Source organism: Micropterus salmoides, unplaced genomic scaffold, assembly GCF_014851395.1.
Source record: "Micropterus salmoides isolate LMB-PRFRI ecotype aquatic unplaced genomic scaffold, ASM1485139v1 Ms_hic_scaffold_7, whole genome shotgun sequence".
Classification (NCBI taxonomy): Eukaryota; Metazoa; Chordata; class Actinopteri; order Centrarchiformes; family Centrarchidae; genus Micropterus; species Micropterus salmoides.
This window is the reverse complement of record NW_024044459.1, coordinates 30,695,419-30,723,360: the sequence shown is the minus strand read 5'-3', so window position 1 is coordinate 30,723,360 and position 27,942 is coordinate 30,695,419. Positions and strand designations below refer to the sequence as shown.

Genomic DNA, 27,942 nt, shown 5'->3' with positions numbered 1-27,942 from the left:
TTCTTTTTAACCATTTAAATTAATTTCCTAAACACAGTGGGAATGAAATCCAACACTAGATTATTGAGAATGAAAGTTCATATTTGCCCTTTGAAACAGTAGTCGACAAACAATCTCACCATAAGGCACCTTTACTATAGCTGTTCTGGAGCTTTTGACTGTATCACATGATCTTCACTGGCACAGTTGAGAGATTAATTTAAACCTTCAGTCTCAGCTTTTAAGCTAACATGGGCAAGAAGTCCTAAAAATGATCCAAAAAATAAATAAATCTATAATTCCACAATCAAAAACTTTTCCCTTTTTCTTTAGCTTACTCCTAACAAACTGTTTTAGTCTCCAGCATTTCAAAGCATGAATGCAAACACCATTTTCAAACTCAAGATGGCATCTGCGTGAATAAAACCCAAAGTAATAGAAGCACTCCTTCCTTATTTACACTATACATCTAAACCAGTTTGGATGACACAACAAGCAGCGGGCTTGTGTTGGACACCTAACTTAAGAGGCCTATCTCTCTCGATGCTCGCTCTTTTTGGGGAATGGCGAGAAGATAAAACATAGGCTTCTCTCCTCAAACCCTCCCTGTCTCTCCCCGCTACACAAACAATGTGCCCAGATAATGAGGCCGGGTGAAAAAGTGTGAAGTGGAGGTGTGCTGAGGGACTGTGTAAACTGGCCTAATCCTCCTTCACAGCATTGTGTCATTAGAGCCGTATAGGTTGTGGATCCTGTAACACGGGCCCTATTCACTCCCGTAGCCCTCAGCCAGAACACTTCAGAGAGCCAGTGTTGTGTTTGAAGCAGCTATAAGCCACAGTGGATTTTCAAAAGTGAGAGCGTCCTCAAGACCACACAGGACCTCACCCCTGGGGATATAAAATGTGGTGTAATCTGGTGACAGGAGGTAAATACCAAAGGTCACACACAAAAACAACCAGCAAGATTCACTCAGCAGCTTTATTTTTTGTGCAAATCTCTGGCTACGTGGATGAACCAGTAATGATGTGGTATGGCATCCCTTTATTTATTATGTGGGTGAAAGCAGCTGTTTTTAAAAAAAAAATTATTTTGGGTTAATTTGCTTAGACCGCTGCCTTCTGACTTATCTGTCTCCCTTATCAATTTAAGACTTAATTTCTAGCAATACATTTTCCCACATAGCAGCTGTTTCGTTTATATTTTGAGCCTAGAGAAAATTAGTATACAGTACCACAGAGAGTTACAGCATATTTTGTTGACATTTTTCAAACATAAAACACAAAAGTAAAAGAAACAACTTTATCAAAAACTGCAATTTGCCATTGGTATTGGTCTAAGTCGTCTAGTCTGATTCTTGATTGAAAAACTGAGACAGTGTGTAAGGCTGGGGTTTCCTACAAGAAGTAAGCTGTCAAGGTTCTTTTCCAAAGGGAAAGGGATTTTACTCTGAAAATCTGTGGTTAATTAAACTGAATAAATGCTCCTCATTCAACAGCTGAACTGCATGTTTATTCACCTTTCTAAAAAGAAACAGTCGCAGTAACTACAAACCTACTTTGGTTAACTGTTGTTGCTCAGGTAACATAGCGTATAAGTTGCAACTATTTATTGTGAATGAGTGACTCTACTTGGTGCAGCTCCTGTACATTCACCTCCTGTGTATCATACCATACAGTGCTGATACGAGGTAGTAGAGATTAATTCATTTATAAGTGTAAACAATCCAACTCAAGAGACCGACGAACATGTACAGCACAATGTGATCAAACAAGCATCACAAAGTAGTGATATTGCTTTTGGCTACAGCTCTTATTGCTGGCTTATTATCACATTAAAATGGCTCAGATGATTTAAAAAACAGCTTTGATTATTTTTCCAGAAGTACTTCTCAACTCTTAATACAGTCTGACTGTACATCACTGCCTGACAAGCTAAACCACATCAATTCATCACACTGACTGGATGCACCAGTCCCATCCGGTCCAAAAAACTCAACACAGCAAACTCAAATTGCTCGTCCTTACTTACACACTATCTGCAAGTTTCATCACGTTACTGTAAATATTAAGACTTTCCGGATATTTCAAATGCAAAATAAATCAAATGTAAGGCCAGTTTTGCCAGTGAAATGACAAAAAACACTCTGGAACAGAGTACTTAACCGCATGGCTGATTTCTCCTTAAAAAAATGGCGGAAGAAGAGGAAAGTCAACTTATTCAAGATCTCCTATACTGAAATGATGTGTTGAAGTCATGAGTGTAGTATATTTAATTCAAAGACTTTTGAGGTGTCTGAATACTGGTGGTCAAACTCAAGTTATTCCAACACATTTTCAGCACCAGCAGATGCCCCAAATCAGGACTTGTCACCCTCATCCTGATCTCACTTGGGCTGTTCTTTGAGCTGGTGTTCCCTGAGAGCACCAGTGAAGGTAGCCGTCCACACATGCAATGCTGTCCCGGCGGAGAGGGTGAGGAAGAAGAGGAAGGCCACTTGGAAACCAAACCAATCCACCATGCCTCCGGCCAGAGCGCTGAACATCAGCTTCCCCAGCACCTCCAGAGTTGCCAGGAAACTGTAGTGGGTCGCCTAAAGGAGAGAGGAAGAATGGAGAGGTAGGGTGAGGGGAAATGAAGGGAGGAATGATGAGAAAAGGGAATAAGAGGAGGAAGTAAAGGAGAAGGAAGTGAGAGGCGAAAAAGGACATGGGGGAAGGAGAGGGTTTGGAAAATAAAGGAACATTGTAAGTAAAAGGAGGGAGTGGTAGATGGGAAAGTAGAGAGGGTAACATGGGTAGAAAAGGTGACACTTCATCCTTTCCTGTAGCACAATTCATCAGTTTATTTTTTAAACCCTGAATTACAAAATAATTTGCAACAACAGACTAGAGAAATGGTGTGATTTTCGGGGAAAAGCCCCAAAGCGCAAGAGGAAACGACAGAAAAGAAAGACTGGAAGCCTGAAAGAGAAAGCGTGAGATCATGGCCTGAGACGATGGATGGAGGCCAAACGAAGAAGAGTATCTGATCCCAGCCTTAAGGCTTTCAAGATGGAGGGAGACAACGAGAGAAAGAGAGGAACAGACATGACCTAATCTCCCCAAACCTCCTCCCTCTACAGCATTCAGGTGAGGCAGGCACAGAAGGACTCTAGTGACACCTCGACCATTGACTGAACAAATGAATTCATTAGGTTTAGGATTATTTTCTTCATTATAATAAATGTCTTTTATCCCTCCGTCAAATAATCATAGATTTAATTCGTGAGAAGTTTGCATTGACGAATTCTTCTGCATTTCACAATAATACAGTTACAAATCAGGCTCGTCCTGATTATGTGCACACACACGCACCGTGCCTTCAACTGGCTCAAGCCGACACTTTTACTAGCAACGTATTTTAAGAGCTCTGATTAATATATGATTGAAGAAAATTATCACGTTAAAGCATGTTTTGTTAAAAAAATTAAAGGTGCCCTGTTAAACATTATATCAAATATAACATACTGAAGATGCTAAAGTGTTAACATAGTTAACAAACAGCAAGTTGCTTAAAATCAAATCAAATATAACATCAGCTCTTGATTTCATTTGTAGTTGACAGCGGTTTTTCTCGCAGTGTAGTTTTTGTGAAAATTTTAATCTGCAATTCTCTGTAGTGGTCCCACTAATATTTATTCTTAGTGAAGCATGTCGCATGACATGTTAAGTTCTGTTTGATACTGAGAACATGACGACACATATATACTGAATATTTTGAAAAACCATTTGATTCTGCTGGCAAAATATTATTTACACAAAGGTAGATCTCCTGTTTTTGAAGCATTAAAGTAAAATGATTATATTTTAAGTAATCCCCTAGTGTTGTAGTACTCAAGACCAGTCTTGGTCTTAAGACCGGTCTTAAGACCACTTTTTGATGGTCTTGGTCTCGTCTTGGACTCAACCGCCTTTGTACTCGATCTCAATCCCGAGTCCTCAATCTCGGTCTTGGAGATTGAGGACTCGGGATTTTATTTCAAGACCATACCTTTGGGAATAGCAATAATAGGTCTTATTGTTTGTATTCGGGTGTTTTAATGGGAAAGTGTATCTTTCAGATCACTTTGAGAAGCACCTATGGAGGGAACTGGTCTTGGTCTTGACTCGGTCTCGCCCTCCCTCGGTCTTGGTCTCGACTGCTCTTAGCCCCTAAAAGTCTTGGTCTTGACTACAACAATATAATCCCCTCTCACACGCTTCCTAATTTAAATAATTTGCTTTTATTAGGATATGTGGCATTCATGTTTTGTAATGAACTAATACAATATGTTCTACAGAACTTTTTCATTTAATAGAGTAGGGAAAAAAGTGGTTTAAAAAGATTTTAAAACTACTTTATTTCCTTACATTTCACTAGTGTAAACAAACGCACACTGGCTTTGTAGTCACTGTACAGGACTGTCTTCAATCACACTTGCAGAGGCGCAGAGAGCAGTTACAGCCTGCTGGTAAATAGAACTATATTAAAACATCAACAGCATGGGAAAAACAGCTCTGTTGTCTCTAGTGATTATTTCTGCTGTGACGTTACCAGCGTCTTAGGAAATAAAAGTCCTGTAAACAGTTCCTCTATGTACACAACCAGGGTTGGGAGGGTAACTTTAAAGATGTAATCCAGTACAATTACTAATTACTTGTTAAAAAATTTAATCAGTAGTTTAATTCCAGTACCACAAAATAAAAGTATTGTAATCTGATTTCTTTTAGTTACTTTTGGATTACTTCAATACCAAATATGCTAATTGTTATGGACCTCAGTGGGTTTTTCAGTGCTTTGTGACCCCTAGTGATTGTTGGGTGAACTGTCTCTTTAACTGTGGAAACAGGAAGTGCTTCACTTCCTCTCCAGACCTTGCCGGCTACAATCTAATGCCATCCTCACCTTCACAGTTTATTCATGGCATCATCTGTAACTTACATTGTATATTAGTATAAAAGAGACGCGACGACTTCATTGTTTGTTAAAAATATATTGTGTTTAGAGAGTCATGTGTTTTCTAAGTTAGTTAACATGGTTGACTTTATTCTTTATCATTATTAGTAGTAGTAGTAAAATCAGATGTGTTTGTTATGCTGGCATATGGCAAGTGGTTTTGCTTTATTACACTGACTTTGTACTACATAACTAAATAACTAATAATGTGACTTATTGGTCCTCTATTATATATGGTGGTCATGTAGCTCTTAAGCTAGGCTTTGTGTGATTTCATTTGTGTATCCTTTTTGCTCTTTTCTACAGTTTAACACTAAAACCTGATTAAACTGCCAAAACCAACATATCGGCCTGTTCCCTGGAGTTTGTGATTAGGAGAGTGTTTAGCTGTCTGTGTAGCTGAGTATACGTTTATGGGGACAACACTTAGCGAGAACAGAACACTAATAAAGATGCGTTGTCTGCTCAGTGTATGTTTAGAGAAACATACAATTATAAATATATAATTACAAATATCACATTCCCATGAAATCAAAATTGTTTTGTTTTTTTACATGATAGGCCTTGCACTAGGTCTATACGTCATATGTTAATAAATCATCATGAAGTTGTGGGCCTGTATTAATTTAGTGTCCAATGAGAAGATTTCTTAATTTTTATGATTATGATTATCTAATTAGCTCAGTTAGCCTGCAGCTACTGGTCAAATTAGCTCACTCTGCCCGTACTGGGAGTTCGAAGCACCGGAGTGCATGTATAAGCACTGGAGGTTTTCAGGCAAGTGGCGAGGGGACCTGGCAGGAAATGATGGCGGGGAGCAGCGCCAGGTGAGCGGCAACGAAACAGCGCTCAGCAGCCTCCCAGTGAACCCGACATGAACAGGACTGAACACAGTCTCATTAGTTAACTCAGCCCTGGGATGTCAAGAGCCAAACCGGCAAGAAAACCACCTTGGTACTGTATTCCTAGCCTATAAGGGGAAAGACTACTGCTTGGGAAATATTTTATATTTAAATGAGAGAGGAGGAGTGAAATAGTTTAGTGACCAAATAAGTTGTGGGAAACGAAGTTAAGGTATTTTTTCCGATGCGTGTGTTGAAAGTAAACAACGGAAGATTATTTTATTAACTTTCGATCAATAAACTGAAGATTTTAAAGATCTACTCAAGTGGAGAGTCGTAAACCTCTGAAAAGACGACAGTCACAAGTAGAAAACGAGAAAGGAGTCTGTTTAAACAAGTCAGTAAACTACACTAAAGACTCACAAACAGAGGAAAAGAGAGGCTGCACGTTCAGCCGATCATACGAGCAACACCTGAAGCAACCGCAGCTTCACCCAGAGGCTCCGTCAGTAAGATCAGCTGATTGTTGCTGCGCCACAAAAGTGTTTAATTGATGTGATGGAACGCAGCGATCGATAAGTGACAGGTGATGTGAATAGCAAATAAAAATGTACAGAGTAGTGTTAAATGATACCAGAAGATGAAACCAACGGAAAGCCAAGCTTGTGGTGATAAACCTGCAACAGTGACGAACGTGCCTGAGACGCAGCCGAAGGTGAGCGGCTGTTAAAATCACGCTTGGACTCCGCGTGTGCAGCCATTTTATTACAAAAACCATACAATTTATGGTGCAGGCACATCAGGGGAAAAAAAGGCATACTCTTTCTTTCTTTCGGTGTGTTGCTTGAGTGTTTGGCTGCCAGCAAAACCATACAAATGGTCATTTTTTGCCGCAATCTGGTTACAAAAAGTAGGCCTAGGTATCGATTGAAGTAGCCTACTGGTTTGACTGGAGACGATTTGGTTCTACTCGATACCGGGCTATTTTGGTCAATACCATAAAGGTACCAAGTAGCGATACCCATCCCTAGCTGGAACTAGTTCGCACAGAGTGTTTGACGGGGTGGGGGCGTAACCACATTCAACTACTGGCTACATGCCATTCAATATCTGGGACAAATGCTTCCCTAGCTTTGTGTTTTTACCAAACAGCAAATAGCACTCTGCTTTCCGTTTCATGGAAAATTTGCACTTAATTCCCAGTAATCCCTATGTGTAGCCTAATCCTTATTTGTACAAAATGTACCTGTAGTCTGATTAGGTCTTTACTTTCTGTACTGTAACAGATTACAGTTACTCTTTTTTTGTATCCTGATGTAATCCGTTACTCCCCAACCCTGTACACAATAAACCCCTCTCCCCAAGTCTGACTCGCGCTTCCACCGGAGTCTTGCTGCAACAACTCGCCTCTCACGAGATTTCAGATCAAGAATTGTCCTTGAGCAAGACTTCTTTTCTTTTCTGGTTAAAACAAAGGGTGTTACTCATATGGATCATTTACATGCTGTCAGAAACCTGGTGTAACAACCTGAGCCTGTCGGTGGCAAAACGAAGGAGGACATAATTTTGACAGGCGCAGTTGCCCCAAAGGAATATGTTGCAGCTAACGGCTGAAGCCATCTACTGCACGGATTCCAAAGCTTGTGGTTTAAAAATACTGAAATTATCCTTTAAGGAACTGGTGGTGAGTTTAGACTATCTGACAGGAGTGGGAAGTAAAGTAACGCAAATGAGAATAGTTTTTTATTTATTTTTTTTTTTTAGGAACTAATTTTTCACATTCCTTTTTAAAACTGCACCTCTACTAGTATTTTAGGGGGTAAATAATCTACTTTTTAATTCGCTACATTTGCCATTTATACTTTTGTTACAACTAGTATGTTATCTACAAAGCATTTTGCCACATAAACAAAAACTAAGCTGTCATCCGAGCTGTGCACAAGGTTACACAGGAGAGCTCCGGTCTCCCTTGAGGTACAAAGAGACGTGCGCTTGTGCCAGATATTAATGAACCAGGCAGATGTAAAAATTTTGAATATCAGGCTAAAACTTTTTAAACGTAAGGCTTTGTTGGTCTGTTGATTTAACACAAATCCAGTAACTGCACACTATGCTACTGGTGGCCGTGTTGGAAAGCGGCCTGCATCGCTCTTTTACAAGCCGGCACTTTTGATTAATGGTGCATTAAAAGCTTATTTAGTCTATGCATTGGTTGCTGGTTGTTTTACATTATATATATATATATGTTATATATTAGATGTTATATACGCCCTATGGTGAGTTAATTAAATAGAATGTCGGTGAACCTTGGCTTTAACTCAGTTATTTATTCAGGAAACAATAACTTTTGAGAAGTAGGGAGAAAGCACATTTGGGTGGATAAAACTGTCCTGTTGGGCTTTACACATGATGTACAGGTCTCCCTCTATATATAGGCTTACCCTCCTTTATTCGACAATGGGCTGCTTTTTATGGGAGCAACTGTACTTTTACTAGAGTAAAGCTTTTCAGTACCCACCACTGCTATATGAGCTGTAACTATGGTCTGTACACTGAGGTAGAGAGCTCTGAGAGCCTGTGTGACCACAGCTAAGTGGAGTGCCTTTATTCTGCGCAACTTGTTTAACAGATTCGGTTTCTTTCTCCTGGGGATCGTTAACAAGCACTCACCCTATCAACTTTCTGTCACTGGATAGCACCACCTTCAATAACACACACATGCACACAACGAGCACAGACGAGCTAATGCTTTCCCCTCCTGTGTGCGTGTGCACACACACACATTGATTCACACACCGACACAGTGAAAAGCAAACAGTTTATGTGTCATGAGAACCTCTCAAATTAACCATGGTTCTCGTCATCACACGTTGTGACTGATTCTCTTTTGTTATTTATTTTATTAGTAACCAGATCCTGATATCTGTGCTACAGTCCGTGATTTGTTTCCACTTGACTTGAGAGTGACAGCAATTTAAATGTAATTTGTCTGACTGGGTCTGACATCTTCCAGGTGGAAAACAGCTGATGAGAACAGGTGACAGGTGTAGGTGATAATAGGTGTGGTACTGTATGCTGTAGATGTTCCTCCTCTCCCCCCTTTGACGACTAAAGGAAATGACCTAAAATTACATAATAGCACAATTAAACAATGACAGATGAGAGGAAAGAAGGGACGGAAGGAAGGAGAAAAGAAAAGAAAGATTGTGTTGTCCGTTAAGCCACAGGAGATGACCTAACACCTAAGAATGAGACAATTAATACCAAAACCACAGTAGCGGGGGGGGGGAGATTGTTGGCAGGTATGAGAAAAATCTGTTTTACCTGAATGCTTTCCTCGGCCCTCTGAGTGCAATACATCATGGTAGTGAAGGTGAGCGTGGTGATGAGACCGCCCAGGAAGTGCTGAACACTCATGCTCAGGACGGCCATGCCTGAGGGAGCAAACACACGCGAAATCAAGCAAAAAACAGGCACAACACATCTTAGAGCAACGACACTACAAGTTTTTCTCAAAAAGGCGGAAAACTATCAATTTTACACTCTTGTCTGCTCTGCTGCACTTCTCACTATACTATTCTATGTGGAAGTCAAAGTAGGGAGACAAAGCAGTGAGAAACGGTAAGCTGCTGAAGTGTCTCCTCTCCTTTTTCCCACCACCACAACCCCCCCACCCCCACCCCCCTCGTCCCCAAAACACATGTAGTGTATCCTCTGAGGGGAAGTGGCAGAGCAGTGTTAGTGGGGAAACAGAGGAACCACAGAGCCTATCTGTCTCTGCTCCCGCTAACACTGAATTATTCACTCAAGCCGCCAGAGTTTTTCCTGAATAAGATTCTTCAGTCAGCGACACAAGACTGTTGGAGTCACACAGATACACCGACTGATCAGACCGGGAGAGAGGGAAGCGGAGGGTTATCATGTAATATTGAAAAATCTGAAACTGAATGTTTTTCAGTTTGTTTTTTTTTTCCGATTTTGGTTCAGTTTTCCTGAAATCTTTGTTCTGGGTTTAAAGCAAAGGGGGGGAGAGGCCTCAACTTTCCGTCTGAGAGGCTTGATAGGGGAACAGACAATTCCAACAGAGATGAAATGCACAGATCTGAATCCCAAAAGCCTTTGACTGGCTGTGTAACAGAATCAGATGTTTCATTCAGACATTAATAACTGAAGGGGGCTCTCTGGAGAGAGAGACAGAGAGAGAGAGAAAGAGCAAATGTCTATCACTGTCCTCTGCATCATCCACTGTGCTGTATTAATACTGAACACCTGGCTCAAAGGCTTGTTCTGTAGACCATTGGTTCCCAAACTATTTTTGCACTGTGTCCGACAATGCCTGTAACTCTCTGAAACCAACAATACAACATCCACTTCATGTAGCGATTGGCCAGGTGTGCGCAGGTGAGAAAGTAAGCAGAGTTTGAACTTCTCTCTCTCTAGCTCTTTTTTCATTGTTTGCACATATATTTGTCACTTTTTGTTTGTGCAAATGAGTACAAAAGTATGAACTAGGAAAGACTGTCTTAAAGTGTCACCGTTACCCCCACAGCTAAACAATTATTGTGTCTTTTACCTTCTGACATGGTTGAACTTTGTACAAACTAGTTAATTCCCCCCCCAAAAAACGCCGCCTTTAAGATGATGCAATCCGTACTTGCGTCCTCTCATCAAAGTTGACAATGCCTATTTACTGTGAGTTCAACCAAAGAGAGATTTCTGCTTTTAAAATTGTTGAATTTGACATATTTTAGAGGCATGAAGAGGTCAAACTTTTTAAAAGGAAAAAAAATGGCCTAATTGTGACCCACCAAGGGACTGCAGATGAAAATTTGCTTTCTGTTTACTCTGGTACAATACATCAAATAGTAACATTTATGTTTAATATTGTTTGTGGCCCCTTTTTCAAATAAAATAAATAAATAATTTTGTCTAGTAGAAATATGTTCTTTTATTCTTTTTGCTATCCCATTACTACGGAAGCCCTGAGAGATAAGTCTGATCTGAACCTTGCCAGTCAGTTTGACTGAAGGTGTTCACCCCCATAAACTCAGTGTACATTCGTGATCTTAAGCTGTGCAATTACATGTACCCGCGTGTTAATCACTGTGGGTTTGGTGTGTTATTCAAGAAAGTAGCAGGTAAAATGAGGACGGTACGTGAAAGTGATCAGGATCTGGAAAGTTTAAATATGTAAATCTACAGAATTCAATAAACAACATGTGGTGTGCTTATACACTATTCATGGAGAAGAATAAAAGACTAACAACAACAACTTAGTTTTAAGAGTGTTTAAACACTTAGACAGAGGTTTTATTTTTTCTTGTCCTTTTACAACCTGCTTATGTACTATATAGGATCATGGCAATTGGTAATATGTGTTGAAACTGGGTTCCAGTTAAACTGGTGCCTGCCAGCATATCTGCGACTGTATTTCAGTCTGTCTCTCACCTTTCATGAGTGGTGATGGTTCCAGTACAGTGAGCAGAGAACTCTGGAAGACCATGCTGATGGTTCGCAATACAAACACGCGTCGCATCAGAGCCCCGATGCTGAGGAGAGACCAGCAAACAAGCCAAGTATCAGACAGACGTTCGCCAACCTTTAGGTACTTATGTTATTGATGAGCAGTGTGATCTACAGTGACAGTGGCTCAAGGCTATATCATTACATTTGGAGATATTCTGAGTTTCTTTTCATGTCACACACAATTACACACACACGCATGTGCACACACAGTACACACATGCTAAGTAAACAAGTCCCCAGACACTAATTGATTCCCTGTTAGTGCAAGAAAATCATCCCCCTGTGGGTTTGGTTTGTGACGTAATCAATAACCTAAGGAGATCCCCAGCATGAGGAAAATAATTAATCACTGTTAACACACACACACACACATACTCACACTGTTGTGTGACATCAGGGATTAACAATGCCAATCACTCAGAGGATGCCTGCCACTCAAAGGACTGTGTGTGTGTTTGTTTATGTTATTTTTGCATGTAATTATTTATGTGTAAAAAAGGCTTTGAGGAAGAAGGGGCCTGTCACACAATGCAGGATATGTGATTTAGTTGGATAAATTGGCTGAGTGAAACCATCAACAGTTTCAGTCCATGAGCGAAATATAAAGTTTCACATTCTTCCCAGCAAAGTTTACCAATTTCATTATCCTGCATCATGAGGCAAGCCCCTGGCCAGTATTTAACAGAGCAGCAACAAAACATTGACAAACACAGACTTGTTTTGTCTAGTAAGTGTAAACCTGATGACACCCAGGCTGCCCTGGTTGACCCTGCTCACGGTTTACTTCTTGATTCCCTGTTGATTTATGTTAACGCTCTTTTACACAACAGGTTTTTACTACATTAAGGAAAACTGAAATTTTCTTTGATATCCCTAAAGTGTCTGTCCATATTCTTGCTATTTGAATACACTTTAGTGGACTAAACCATTAGCGGATGAGAAGAGTTGACCAAGCTTTCATTGGTCAGTTAGTCGCAGACAAAAACAACAAACTCAAACTCCAGTAGCTGAGCCTTGCCTTAGGGCTGGGACAAATGTATTCCAACATAGACCTTTTCTCTTGTAACACGTAAGTCACTTGACAGTTCTTATATGTTCATGGGACTGCTGCTAACTGTAGGCTTTGCCAGGAGCTAGTTAGCGGTCAGATCAGCTGACTCTGCCCAGACTGGGAGCTCGGAGTATAGGGGCAGTGTTGGTGTTTGTTTACATCACTAGCACAGGGGTTTTCGACCGCCAGAAGAACAGTAAAAAAATGCCCACCTCAATTTCCTAGAGCTCAAGGTGTTGTCTTCAAATGTCTTGATTTGTCCGACTAATAGTCTGAAACCTAACCTATAAGCTATTCAGTTTACAATAATGTTCAGACAAAAAAAAAAAGCAGCAAATGCTCACATTTGAGAAACGGGAACCATCAAATATTTGGCCATTTTGGCCATTTGGTTGAAGTTAACAAATTGTCAATCCACTAATGGATTCATCTCCTAATAGTTGCAGCTCTAATATGATCAGTGTCTTAGAAATCTCTATATTTTCTCCAGCGACTACAGAACAAAAATTATTTAAGCCTTTTTGTCCCCTTGAAAAACCTCGATAAAATAAACTCACCTGTGTGTGCGAGAGATTAAGAGTTTACAGATTATTACAGAGAAAAGAAAAGACAAGACCATGGGCAATGAACGCTTTCTTTGACTTAAAGTAATTCTAAGAGATAAAAAATTTTGCACATCCTACAAACCATACAAAGCTCAAATTAACTGAATTCTATTTATTTCACTTTTTTAAAATGTTCTCACTTGCTCTCCCCTCCCTCCCTTCTCCCGACTCTGTATCTTCTCCCCTCACCATCTCTCCCCTCTCCGCCCGGCCTTTCCTACCCTCTCTACTGGAAAACCAATCCTGCATCATTCACATGCTAAAGACATTTCTTCTCTCTGCTGCTCCTTTACCTCCCGTCTCAATGACAGCCTTTCATATCACGCACTCTCAAGAGATGCTGAGGTGTGTGTGTGTGTGTGTGTGTGCGCGTGTGTGTGAGAAAGAGAACCTGCCTGGCTGCCACCTCACATGGGCCGGGCCCAGATAAGAATAGCCATGTTCTCAGGTTGCCAGTGGCGGTTGTAAAGGGGGTCATTCACTGACCACTCAGCCGTTTCTGATGGTGGGGAGGATAAACCTTGCAACTGAGCTTTTAGAGGTGAGACCACAGCCTGCTGGACAGCACTTTCTCTGTGTGTATGTGTGTGTAAGTGTGTGATAGGAAGAAGAAGTGTTCATCTGACACTGGAAGGTACACACAACCAAAATTATAAATTTTTAGCACGTAAGCTAATCTAGAACTGAGTGCTTGTCCTTTGCATCATTGTGCTAATTAAGTGAGGATTAATTAAATATAATACGGTACTGCCTGTTTCTGTGCAACCAACTTAGATTACTTTTTTTTAAAGAAAGGGAAATATTCACTAAATATGTCAAACATCACACAATAACCCAGACACTGATTTTAACCAAGGCTGGGGGAATGATTCAATTGGTATCTTCTCATTCTGATTAATCAGCTGCAACATCACACATGCTGGCCTTACAGAGGTAATAACAGGTCAAATAAGGTGACTTGCTGTATAATTTCTCTGTTCTGTGTTACTGCATCACTTGTGGGTTCAAATAGTTGACTGCAGGCTTGTATAAAATGGTTTCAAGGGAATAAATATTGGGAAAGAGCAGTTTCCACACATTATTTCCCAATACACAAAGATACCTAATGGTGAAACTAATGGCGCTGTAAGAGACTGAAAACAATTAAGTGTGATGAACTGATTCTTAACACTCTTAAGACTAATGAGTCGGCTGTCATGGCACATCTAACCCCCAGATAAATTTAATCTACACCAGAAGAAGTCACTGAGATGAGTGTTTTCTGTCTTTATCAGTGTGTGAACAGTTTACTGCCTTTATAAGTTACCGACTCCTTTACAAGTGAGATGAAGAGAAAGAGTGAAAGATAAAAGGCATAAGTATGACAATGGCATCTATTGAAAGATTTCCCCTCCACCAAAAATTCTGCCCTTGGAGGTTTGCTCTGTGTTTGCTAGTGTCACTTTACAAGAGGAGAAAACCTGTGAGCGAGTTGAAAACACAACACGGGGGGGCGGGTGACTGGCATCAGACAAAGCACAGGGCAACTGATACATGTCAACGAATGGGCAAGCACACTAACACATACAGCACAAACAAAGACACCAACAAATGACCTGTCCATTGACCGACAAACTACATCCCTAAACATCCTAATCCCTCGATGTAAGTAGGCATAAAGTTGGCTAAAAAGCTAAACATTTTCTAAATGTGGATGGAAGGATGGAGGTGTTGTGAGAACTAATCATACTTTCCTCTATAAAGGCATTGTTGTGTATTAGGCAGGGTGCTATGAGGCAACTTAGAATAAGCAGAATGCAACAATGATCAGGCATAAATGGTATAGTGTCAATATGCTGAAGGGGAAAGCATGTAAATGTTACATATACTGCACATAACTGTGCTACAACAACTTGACATACAGATTTCTTTAAATGCATTATCATCAATATTTAAATTTTGTGAATTAAAATAGACTGGTTACTTAACGTTGTATAACTGTACAAAAATATCACATAAGGAGCATACCGGAGCATCTGCATGGTCATAATCAGCCATTTTGATATATTAATCAGAAAGTCTAAGATCTTAGTATCTGTCTGTAAATCTGAGAATTAAATTCAACTGGAGCTGCATGTTGTCTCTGCGATCAAACCCTGAGGGGTGTGTGTATGTGTGTGTATATATGTGTGTGTGTGATTTGCTGCTCATGTTGTCACACCACACACCAGACACAGGGGGTCCCCGAGCTCTCAAACAACGCTATGTTTACTTTAATTACTGTACACACACAGTAAGACAGAAAGACACACACAAGCGCAAGAACCTATGAAGAGTAACGGGCACAGAGTAAGGTGGAACAGGTAAAGGGGGTGGAAGAAAGCTGCAGGAAAGAAGGAGTCAGTGTACACAAAACCTTGTAGGAAGAAGAGGAGCAGGATGAGGAGGAAGATGGTGATGGTACTGCAATATCTGATGGGATAGTGTGAGGCAGTATGACACATGTTCATGTGGTGCAGTGGACTGGATCTTATCAACCTTCACTTACTTCCCACTGCTGTAAGCTGATTTTCACCCTTGATTCTTTCAAGTTTTTTTCAGTTGTGTAAGTGCAGTTTGTGCAGCACTGAAATTGTATTCTTCTGCTGGTAGCATGGTGCAAACATTTTTCTTCTGCTTCAGACTGGCTTGTTTGTAATCAAAAACTGTGATGTTTTCCCACACTGTCAATTATTCTGTCAAGGAATTATTCTATCGAGAGATCCCACAAATCACCTGTGAACATGGGGCTGAGGGCCAATCAATGGTCACATTCATGTGTGAATATTACAGCTGAAATGATTAGTCTACTAATCAACAATTTTGACAATCAGTCATTAAGAAATGTTTTGTTGACATGCAAAAATGTGTACTTTTACAGTGTGTAGTCTTTGAGTTTCACAGGCATTTTATGCATTGTTAAAGGGGATTTTCCTATGAGTGCCCTTTCATTTTGTAATCCTGCAAAAGTCTTCGGAATCACAAAACACTGCTGCTATACAAAAACTATCACGGTGAAGCCAGTGATAGCCAAAATGATGGTAAGAATGACATTGTTGATGAAGGCTACCTGAACTGAGCGAGCAGCAGGCCTCCCAGGGACGACCCACAGATGGAGAAGCCCATGGCGATAACGCCATTCCAGAAGCCGAGCTCCCTGGCGGTCATGTGATGATCCAACAGGAAAAGAGGAAACATGGTCACGGCACCCTGCTCACCTGTGTACACAGTGACAGGAAAGAGAGAGAGAGAGGGGTAGACAAAGGAGATCAGATGAAAGACAGAAGGAGAAGAAGAGGGAAGAAAAGGGAAGCAGAATTAGGTGCTGCAGAGTAAAATATACAATCAATACACCATGTGTTATGTACTGTACGTCTCTGACTAAGCATTGCTATTTTTCACCTACAGTAAATATGTGAGACATCTCCTGAATACACACGCCTATTCCAATCACAGTCACATACGATGAGGATGTTGTACCAAACTGTTTAGCCTGCAAGACTGAACAACACAGTTTTCCTGAGATGACAACTGCAGAATCAAATACAGCACACCAACATGCGGCGCACCTAGGCCTATTCCTGGAAAGTGTCAATAATAGATGCCTGACAAGAAAAAGAATACCCTCAGTCACTTTATCAAACGGGGGCCTAGCACTTTTCCTAAAGCACAAAAAGGAAAACACAACAAAAACACAAAAACTTCCACAGATGAAACAGACCTCACAAAGACCTTTCAGTCAAAATAAAAAGTTTCTGTCAGACAGTCAGACTTTCTCTGTGTGGCGTTGAGAGTGGGGGTAATGTTCTGCTGAACATTACAGTAAAATATTCAGTGGCGCCGACTATACGCCATTATTATATTAATGGAGACTGACTTCAGAAAGACAGTGGGACCAAGGAGCTGCGTGAGTGACAGCTTGGCTCCCACTGCTGTCAAAGACGACGCAACACAACCGACGACTCACTCACTCAGTCAGCCAGGAGACAAACAAAAATAGAGAAAGAGGAAAAAAGACAGATGAAAGAGACTGAAATAAAAAAAAAATAATAAGAGAAAGCTGAGAAGCTCCCAGTGATAGGGAGTGCAGCAGCAGAACGAGGGTGTCACCGCTGTAGCAGTGGTGTGACAACCCAGCAGAAAGGTAGGGTAGGAAATATGGATTCTCTGTGTAGAAAACACGTGTCTCTTACTTCTGTCACTCATGTTTCACTGCTGGCAATTTACACGTAGTTAACACAAACCGTAACGACGACTAATCTACGACTGATGAAAATCTAATTAGCCAATAAGAAAGTGACTCTTTCAAAATGTATATACCTGTCAGACAGACAAAGAGTTACAAGTAAAAGAGAAATGAGGAGACAAATAACTACAATTACTGCAAGTCCACAGTAGTCTTCAAATCACAGGAGACATACTGAACAGTAGGTAGTTTGCACTTGGGCTGGGCAATAAAATGAATTTGTTTACTGAAATGTAATTTTACAAACAAGTCACATGACAGCAACATATGCAAATTTTACTCTAGTAAGTCAAACCCACTTAAAGTAGCTCTTCATAACATATCACATTACATTACTACCACTCCACACCTACAACCAGCGGGGGCTGCACTGATACACTTACACCTCTCTGTGTATTACACACATTTTTAATATCTGTCACCCTCTGTGCTGAACTGTTTTGAGCTGCATCAACTGTGCAGTAACCATATTAGTCATTATAAAGTAAACATTGGCAGCAGCGGTACCCATGATGCCTGGCTTGTTTACCCATGGTTCTGTGCTCCCGATCCTGTCTGTCTGTTGTTTAGCTCAAAGCTCAGAGCTTTCACAGTCCTGCCTTCAACTAATTATTTCTTTAAAGAGGGGGGTTGCAGGGGAGGCGTGCAGACAAACACAACCAGGCTGATTATTCCTTTCTATAAATATTCTCAAAGCAACAATTGTCCATTTCAGCAGGGATTTCATTAGACATCCGCAAAGATTAAACACGCAGAGTGAAGGGGAATGAGAAAAGGGTGTAACAAGAGCGAAGGGGGGAGATGATGAGAGAGAGGGAGCACAGTGGGGAGAAAGGAGTGGAGGATGAGGAGAGTCACTGAGAAAAAACAAAAGAAAGAACGAAAAAAGGGAGAGAGAGAAACAGCAGAAGGTTAAAGAGGACAAGAGAAGTACATACGAAAATGTTTTAGATGTAGTGCAGGAAATGATAATCATAATGAATGTATTTAAAAAATAAAGAGATGGGAGTTAAACATGATTGGAGAGAAAGGAGAGCAGCCAGGGATGGAGGCAGCTAAAGACGGGGGAGGGGGGGCAGATGAACAGAGACATTGTTAGGAGGTTAGTGAAGAGGAAACAGAGCAGGGATGGAAGGCTCAAAGACAACTCTGTGTTTATGTTTACATTAGAGACAGACAGCACAGAAAGACAAAACAATTTAACATTAAGAGGGAAAGTGACGGAAAGACGGGAGGTGGGGTTATTTTATTTATCTAAGTTATTTAAAGGTGCTTCATGACAATATCAATCAATTTAGTAGACATGCAAACAAAAATAGCTGGGCGTAAGCTAAGTGTAATTTCTTCAGTGTTGTCACATGAAAAGATATAATCATATATTACAAATATGTGAGGGGTGTACTCATTTTTGTGAGATACTGTAGATAAATACTCAAGTTTCAGACGCTTTAAGAGGATGGAAGAAAGAAGGTTATTAGCCATCATTGGTTATCTTTCATTTTAGTATAGGTTTAGTGGATATTGGCTGATAGCTTTACTGCACATAAGGTTTGATGGTACCAAACTGAAAGAGGTCACTGTTCTAGTATTGCAAACAGAGCTGAAGCTTGAGTGTTTCCTTAAAGCCGGTGGCTTAGTAAGTAAAACACTGATTCGACATGTTTGTCATTTACAGCAAAACTAAAGACACACAGATGTAGCTACATCTTCACAAGAAAACTGTGGGGGGGGGGGGTATTTCGATTGACACTACCACGAACAGTACTCACATGTTTTAGGAGACTTATTCCAAGTTATCGTTATTAGTTTTGCAATAATACGTCGACGATTAAAAATTCTCCACAGCAATCAGAAGAGAGAGACGGACTGTGTGTATGTGTGAATGTACTGTATTTATGTGGTAGAAGGGGGTTGTGTGGTAGCACAGAGCGAGGTCAGAGAAGGACGAGGGTGAGATGAGGGTGAGAGGTCAATGAGGATAGTGGGGTCAAATCCTGAGGTCCATGCTACAGTTTAGACAAAAGAGGTGGCAGAGCAAGAGAGATCACTGAGGACACTCAGTCCCCTTGCTGAACATCATCGCTCTCTGCCGAGAGCACAGTAAACAAAGACAGGTTCATCCATACTACATGTTTGAGCACAGCATGCACACGCACACACGAACAAATGTCTATGTGCATATACATGCACACACATCCTTCGGCTCCCTGAGGACAAACTAAACAAAGCCCCGTCTATGCACACTTTTACAATATCCTATACATTAGTCTTGATTATTGACACACACACACACACACACACACACACACACACACACACACACACACACACACACACACTCTAGCACTGCCTACAGATCAATGAAGATGTCAAGGAATTTTTTGTGGCCTGCAGGGCTCATGGACATGGGAAAATACACTCCAACTACATAGAAGCAGGACAACCACTATCTCTCCACCCAACCTAAACCTGTTAAGGTTACTGGGCAGATTTTGTTTGTTCTCTGCATTTATATTCTGAGAACTTATGTAATATTATGCTTTTTTATATACATATATATATATGTGTATAATGTCACAATGTTGGATGTTTACATTAAACGTGGTCAAGTTTTAAAGAATGAGGTAAACGTAATCTCTAGGTGTTTTCTACTTGCCTAGCTAACGTCAGATTGGTAGGGATCAGGGAGAGTAGCATGTAGCTCCAGTCCCGAAAGTATTGGAACGGTAAGGCAAATTCCTTTGTTTTTGTTGTTCACTAAAGACATTTGGGTTTAAGATCAAAAGATGAGTATGAGACAAGAGTTCAGAATTTCAGCTCTCATTTCCTGGTATTCACATCTAGATGTGTTAAACAACTCAGGACAAACCACCGTTTGTTTGAATCCACCCATTTTTCAAGTGAGCAAAACTATTGGAACATGTGACTGACAGATGTTTCTTCTTGCCCAGGTGTTGCCTTTTTTTCTTGCTGGTGGCAAGCCAAACTACAGTGGCATGCTCTAAAAGTTGCTCTGTGTATCATCAGCTTTAGTTTTCAATGACAACACTGATATTGTTTTGAAATAGGCTACTAGAGGTAATATTAATGGCGTTCAGATTATCAACACTAGTGTGTTTCATAGCTAACTTGGCGCACCCCGTTCAGCCTGACTCAATATTTGACCGTTCTATTCATAGCACTTTCTCCAGCGCTGGCACGGAGATATAACTAAGTGTCGATATAGGTCTGGCTATGCGTAATCTCTATAAACAGATATCTGCATATGAATCTGAGGTGATGATGATGATTTTGGCATCTGAAGCGTTCTGGTTTTCCATTTGTAGATGGTTTGTAGTCCAAGTAGTTTTGACCAATCATGTTTGAGCAGGCTTCGTTTGTGGTCCAAAGCTCCTCTGCTAGCAGGAGAAAACCAACACTCTCCAGTGCTCAACCTCCCAGTCCAGGCACAAGGGTTAAATTTGCAGTATCTCAATCTATCAACATTCTCAGTTTTATTAAAGGCATAATCTCAATCTGTAATCCAAACATGAACAAAACAGTTGGCACACTACCAAATTGAAAGGATCGGGACCTACTATAAGTCTGAAATTGATAAAGATGGTGTTGAAACCAAGCGGGAAGCTTCCGGTCTACAATATGAAGCAAATGCGGAAGTCCCTGAAACCTGCATTCTATTGAAAATCCAGCAGGGGGCGACTCTTCTGTTGCAAAAAGAAGTCCGGCTCCATTAGAAATAATGTGAAAATGACCCTTCTCAGCTGAATAATTAACCCAGTAAACACTTTCCTGATGAGTTTATTGTCTCAGTCGCTAATTTCAAGTCTTCTTCAATACAAAATTATGTTGATTTAGTAAATTATGGTCCCATTTATTTTAAAATAGACCACAAAGCAGAGTATGTTTCAGATTATCTATGATTGACAAGTCGTAATCATGGCGATTAGGAGTCGGCTGTTCACTTTCTCTGGTGAGTACATTTAGTTTTAAGGCTGTTGTTCGCCAGACAAAGTTATCAGCCGTTAAAATGTGAGTTACAGTTGCACCTAGCTAAGCAAGCTAGCTAGCTCCGCACACAGCCGTGTACACACAGTACTCAATTGCTTTTAAAGGTTTCTTTTCATCAGTTATTTAAGCACAGCTACAAAACTGGCTGTTATTATTGTTATTATGTTGACAAAACGTTGTATCTTGATTTAGCTCATTATGTGAGATTTATGTGATCTAAAAGATCTTGCACTTATTTGTCTCTGCATGGACATAGTGTGTTTATTTCCTTTTTGCTCTTTTTCTCTCTCAGGGCACCATGTGTTGGTTGTTCATTAATTCATCCGCTCCTTCAGCGCCCCTCCCTGCAGTCCTTCTTTTTCCCTCTGGAAAATGCCCCCCACTCTCGCTCATGTTTCTCCCTTCTCTCATTCCCACCTCCTTTCATCTCTCACAACTCCTTCACCTCCCCTTAACCCACTGTCATCCATTTCTTCTGGCATCCATGTCTCTGAACTGAACTGTTCTGCGGACTAAATTTCAGGTTTGAGTATGTATGCGTGAGTATTTGAGATATACCGGGCAACACTTTTTGAAAAAGCTTTTTAACTAATTAATGACACTATATATTTTACTTTACCCTCTCGATCACAACCCTCACACCTTCAGACTGTGTGTGCATGTGAAGGGTAGTGGTGGTTAAAAATAAACAATAATCAAGAGATTATTCTCCTTTCGCCATTTAACAATGCAAGAAGAAGAAAGACCCTTGTCCATCGTTTTTATAAGTGGTTCCCATCCCACTGTTTTCATGAACATGTGTGGTCAGCATTATTATACTGGCCAGTTTATTAGGAACACCAAGCTAATGCAAATGGTCTCTAACAGCCCTGCAATTGGAGGAAAGGGTAGTATTGGGACAAAGCCTTCCTTTTTTTGTGTTTATCCATCCATTCCTCCATCCACCTGGCCAATTCCCAGAGAAAAGCAGCAACAGGGTCCACCTCTTTTCAGCATCATTCACATCTCTTGTCAAACATACAGGTGCTGGTCATATAATTAGAATATCATCAAAAAGTTGATTTATTTCAGTAATTCCATTCAAAAAGTGAAACTTGTATAATGTATACATTCATTCCACACAGACTGATATATTTAAAGTGTTCATTCCTTTTAATTTTGATGATTATAACTGACAACTAATCCAAACCCCAAAATCAGTATCTCTGAAAATTAGAATATTGTGAAAAGGTTCAATATTGAAGACACCTGGTGCCACACTCTAATCAGCTAATTAACTCAAAACACCTGCAAAGGCCTTTAAATGGTCTCTCAGTCTAGTTCTGTAGGCTACACAATCATGGGGAAGACTGCTGACTTGACAGCTGTCCAAAAGACGACCATTGACACCTTGCACAAGGAGGGCAAGACACAAAAGGTCATTGCTAAAGAGGCTGGCTGTTCACAGAGCTCTGTGTCCAAGCACATTAATAGAGAGGCGAAGGGCAGGAAATGATGTGGTCGAAAAAAAGTGTACAAGCAATAGGGATAACCGCACCCTGGAGAGGATTGTGAAACAAAACCCATTCGAAAATGTGGGGGAGATTCACAAAGAGTGGACTTCAGCTGGAGTCAGTGCTTCAAGAACCACCACGCACAGACGTATGCAAGACATGGGTTTCAGCATTCCTTGTGTCAAGCCACTCTTGAACAAGACACAGCGTGAGAAGCGTCTCGCCTGGGCTGAAGACAAAAAGGACTGGACTGCTGCTGAGTGGTCCAAAGTTATGTTCTCTGATGAAAGTAAATTTTTCTTTTTTTCCTCTAGAAATCAAGGTCGGCAGAGTCTGGAGGAAGAGAGGAGAGGCACAGAATCCACGTTGCTTTAAGTCCAGTCCAAAGTTTCCACAGTCAGTGATGGTTTGGGGCGCCATGTCATCTGCTGGTGTTGGTCCACTGTGTTTTCTGAGGTCCAAGGTCAACGCAGCCGTCTACCAGGAAGTTTTAAAGCACTTCATGCTTCCTGCTGCTGACCAACTTTATGGAGATGCAGATTTCATTTTCCAACAGGACTTGGCACCTGCACACAGTGCCAAAGCTACCAGTACCTGGTTTAAGGACCATGGTATCCCTGTTCTTAATTGGCCAGCAAACTCGCCTGACCTTAACCCTATAGAAAATCTATGGGGTATTGTGAAGAGGAAGATGCGATACGCCAGACCCAACAATGCAGAAGAGCTGAAGGCTACTATCAGAGCAACCTGGGCTCTCATAACACCTGAGCAGTGCCACAAACTGATGGACTCCATGCCATGCCGCATTGCTGCAGTAATTCAGGCAAAAGGAGCCCCAACTAAGTATTGAGTGCTGTACATGCTCATACTTTTCATGTTCATACTTTTCAGTTGGCCAACATTTCTAAAAATCCTTTTTTTGTATTGGTCTTAAGTAATATTCTAATTTTCGTAGATACTGATTTTGGGATTTTCATTAGTTGTCAGTTTTAATCATCACAGTTAAATGAAATAAATATTTGAAATATATCAGTCTGTGTGTAATGAATGAATATAATATCCAAGTTCCACTTTTTGAATGGAATTACTAAATAAATCAACTTTTTGATGATATTCTAATTATATGTCCAGCACCTGTACAGGACTACTGACTCCCAGCCGTTAGAAAGAACCAGCTCCGATGTGTTGCACACAGTATCAGTTAAATACAGTTTTGCAGTTAATTACAAAAAATATTATGAGAATAAATGAGGACTAGCAATACAAAGCATTTCAATTCAAAGCATTTCAGGTGTTGGATGTAAATGACAAAGGTAAATATAATGATGTTCCTCAGTTTATAATATCTAAAAAGATAATAAGGCTTGCCATTTTTAGCTGCTTAGTGGTTTAGCATCTTCACATGCAAGCACAGAAGTGAACAGGTCTCGTTTCCCCATGTATGACAACATACACTGAACAAAATTATAAACACAACACTTTTGTTTTTGCCCCCATTCATCATAAGCTGAACTCAAATATCTAAGACTTTCTCTATGCACACAAAAGGCCTATTTCTCTCAAATATTGTTCACACATCTGCCAAAATCTGTTAGTGAGCACTTCTCCTTTGCAGAGATAATCCATCCACCTCACAGATGTGGCATATCAAGCTACTGATCAGACAGCATGGGTATTGCACAGGTTTGCCTTAGGCTGGCCACAATAAAAGGCCTCCCTCCGTCCCTACAAGTCCACCCAGACTATTCTCCCATCATGTCCGTGGCTTCAGATGGCAGAGGTGTCACAGTTCGAACACAAGGCTCTGTGTCTAGGGGAGGCACTGTGTTGGACTAACTAGTTCATTAGGGTAAGATGGGGGAGAGGGGGCCGGGTTCAGACAGGCAGCTCACCGGTCTCACACAAAAATACCCCACACACCCCTTGAACAAAAACAATACTGTCTCACATAGGCAATTATGCTGGCACATCCGGGCCCAATATAAAATATTACACAATCCTCTTTTTTCCTGCAAAGGTAGGAAAGGTTTAGACTACTACAACAACAAAGGCTAACAAGGGACAATGCTGTTAATGAATCTACAGAGCTCAATCACGACACTGAAAACACTTAAAGCAATTCTTGTCGTAATCATGAGCATCAGCCGATAGTGTGATTGCGTGTTCATGTCACAGAGAGAGTGTTGGGGAGGGGGTGTTGCTCCCTAGACAGATTAGGGGGTCGGGCCAGCGTTCATATTTTGTCTAGTAGTGTTGTCTGCTGGGGCTCATCCGATTACTGAGCCACTCTTAACACTCTCTAACACACACAATTTCTAAACAAAGGCATATACATTCAAGCACATACACAAGTAAACACTATGCAAATGTGAGGAGACAATTATATTCCCACCACCCACACACAGAAACACACACACATAAACACACATAAGCATGATGCACTGTCTTTCATTTCAGTTTCTGAACGCAACAGACACAAAGACACTCTAATCCTTACATAATCCCCTTCTGCTACCAAACACCAAACTCTGGTCATATCAACTCTCTCTCTCCCACACTTGACTGATCCAAACCTACTTTAAATTGTTTCTTTCTTATTGGACCTAACTCATTCACATACAAAAACCTTGTGCAAGAACGTAACGTGCATTCAAACTAATATTGCATTCTCATTTGAAGTGCCTTAGGTTTGTATTTGTATAATTGTAATCTGCTTTATTTTAGCAGAGCCTGTATTTTTCAATGTACATACAGGACCTGCTAAGACTCAATAAATTTTAAAAACTTCTTCAATACGCCCATTTCTGAGTTAAGTCATTATCAACGCACCAACAGAGACATCTAGTGGTGAGCTCTGGGCCCTACAAGAAGGCAGGAGCACAAATAAAAAAAGACTCACAGGAAATATATATAATAATATAACTTTTCATTGCATGAGGGGAAGTCTTTTTTTTCCTGTTTCATAAGCCCAGTTATAGGCAGATGGGCTGGGAGAGCTGTATTTGCTTATTTCTGTGCTTCTTCTTTCTTCCTTTACCTGTGTCGATCAAATGAACTGCATGAAATAAGAGCTGGAATTATTAGTCGGTTAATCAATTAGTCGATTGAAAAAAAAAATCAATTCAATCAAAAACACCTACCATCCTCTGGTTCCAGCCTCTCCAATGTGAGGATTTGCTGCTTTTCTCTGTTTTATATCATAGTAAACTGAATAACGTTGGGTTTTGAAGACATTGAAGACGTCACCTTAAAAAATGTGATGGACATTTGTCACTCTATTGTGATATTTTATAGATCACACAATTAATACAGAACATAACTGACAGATTAATCATTACTGAAAATAATCAGCCATCAATGCAAAGTACAGTTTCAGGATTCATATTAGGCCTCAATAGAAAAGATTAAGATTAAAAATTAACAGGATCGTGGTCTCCGGTATTTAAATCTTTTCTTTTCAATGTAAACAAGTGTTTGCTATTAATCTGACTCACCTAGTTTGTATGTCAGCACATACAGGATTGTCCAAGGGGTGCCAGGCACTGCCAGCAGCTTCCTCCACACCCTCCATGGCCTCATGGCGTCTGCTCCCTGCCCTCCCCTCCTGCTGCCATCTGCTTGCTGGCCCCTCAAACTCTCATCATCCAGCACAGGGGCCCCCCACACAAACAGAGCCACGCCCGCGTACACAAACGTCAGCAGCATAAACATCCAGCTCCATCCAGCCACGTCAATCACAGCCAGCAGCCCCCCTCCAGCAAACACAGATCCAGCTTTATAGCCCACGACCTGGGCTGTATTGCCAAGCCCCAGCTCCCCGCGACCTTTCAACAACCCCACCGCGGCCCCATCTACAGCAATATCTTGTACGGAGGCCAAGGTGTTCATGGCCAGCAGGGTTCCTGCTACTCCCCAGATATGTGCTTCCGGGGCCAAGGCAGCACTGGAGAGGCATGTCAGAGCCAGGCCAGAAACTGTGCCCACCAGCCAGCGACGCTTGGTGCCGACCCGGTCCACCAAAGGGGCCCAGAACACCTTGAGGACCCAGGGGAAGTAGAGGATCTTGGTGAAACCGATGCGGGTGAGGGAGTGACCAGCTCCACGCAGGAAGACAGGAAGCAAGGAAGACTGGAGACCATAGGGGATGCCCTGGACAAAGTAAAGCAGGCCAAGGAAGACCAGTTTATCATTCATGATCCAACCTCCAAAAGTGATCCTCAGACACTGCAGCGGTGCATCGGTGAGGTCATTGTCATTATCTTTGGTTGTGTTGGGATCACTTCAAATGGACTGACAGACCCAGATGAACTGACTGACCTGAAATGAAAAGACAGAGTGTGAGGTTCAGTTTAATTGGTGTTGAACGTATAATGTTGTTGTGAAAGACATGGGGAGGCTAAAGTCTTCCACAGCTCCTGCAAGCAGCCTTAAAAGGACGTGTCTCTACTGCTGTTTTACTGCCAGCTCAGTTATCAGTAACATTAATCTGGCTATGGTTAGCTCCTCAATGTCAAATGACTTAACACATAAACATGTTCAATATCACGCTGACCACATGTGTTTTCATCATTTAACTTGTATCAAAACACAGACGTGACTTTGGACTTATGGTATTTTGTTAACAGGTAAAGTTACAATAGTTAAGTTTGCTGCCAAACTGAATGACTAGCTACCGTTAGCTTGCTAACTTGCTGTCATGCTAATAAGCTTCTTTGTAAACGAACAGCTTTACAACACATTTGTATCGCATGTCAGTTTTGCTGCGATCAGAAAAACTGTTCCCAATCTATTATGAAGTAAATCTTAACACATACTGGGAAAGAAAGTTGGTTATCCTAGCCTTAGCCAACCGAAGAAGATGCTCCGCTTGTTTTATAGTTGGGGTACGTATGAGCAGTGAGGTTGCCAGGTTCTGTGAAAGCAATCCCCCTTTTGCGGATGGCAAATCGAGACGGGGTCGTGTCTGTTTCGTTCTGTAAAAGCCACAGTGCCAGCTTTCTATCTACGCTCTTTAACTCTTTGATACATTTCCACGCAGGAAAAATATATTTATGACCCAGCTGGCAACACTACATCCCCTAATCTCACTACAATAGCTGCATTTGAGGGGGCAGATCCTTTACTTCAGTAAAAGTACTGATACCACACTGTAAAAATACAACTTTACAAGTAAAAGTCCTGCTTTGAAAATATTACT

The 27,942-nt window shown here is 40.9% G+C and overlaps 1 protein-coding gene and 1 long non-coding RNA gene across 3 annotated transcripts; both read right to left on the bottom strand.

Moving 5' to 3' along the window:
• Positions 1–942: 942 nt before the first annotated feature.
• On the bottom strand, positions 943–27,661 carry mfsd3 (major facilitator superfamily domain containing 3). Of its 2 annotated transcripts, XM_038704096.1 has the most exons (6): positions 27,560–27,661; positions 26,240–27,062; positions 16,069–16,216; positions 11,247–11,347; positions 9,123–9,232; positions 2,366–2,572 (listed from the first exon to the last, which is right to left on the bottom strand). In XM_038704096.1, exons 2-6 carry the CDS (start codon positions 26,937–26,939, stop codon positions 2,366–2,368), a joined length of 1,266 nt encoding a protein of 421 aa, XP_038560024.1. In that variant the 5' UTR covers positions 26,940–27,062; positions 27,560–27,661. The 2 variants fall into 2 exon arrangements, with proteins under 2 accessions (XP_038560025.1, XP_038560024.1); XM_038704097.1 differs by lacking the exon at positions 27,560–27,661 and having other exon boundaries at positions 943–2,572; positions 26,240–26,939.
• Positions 25,113–25,983, bottom strand: LOC119892027. Its single transcript, XR_005442501.1, has 2 exons — positions 25,886–25,983; positions 25,113–25,800 (listed from the first exon to the last, which is right to left on the bottom strand). It is a non-coding gene; the product is annotated as an uncharacterized LOC119892027 (long non-coding RNA).
• Positions 27,662–27,942: the final 281 nt, after the last annotated feature.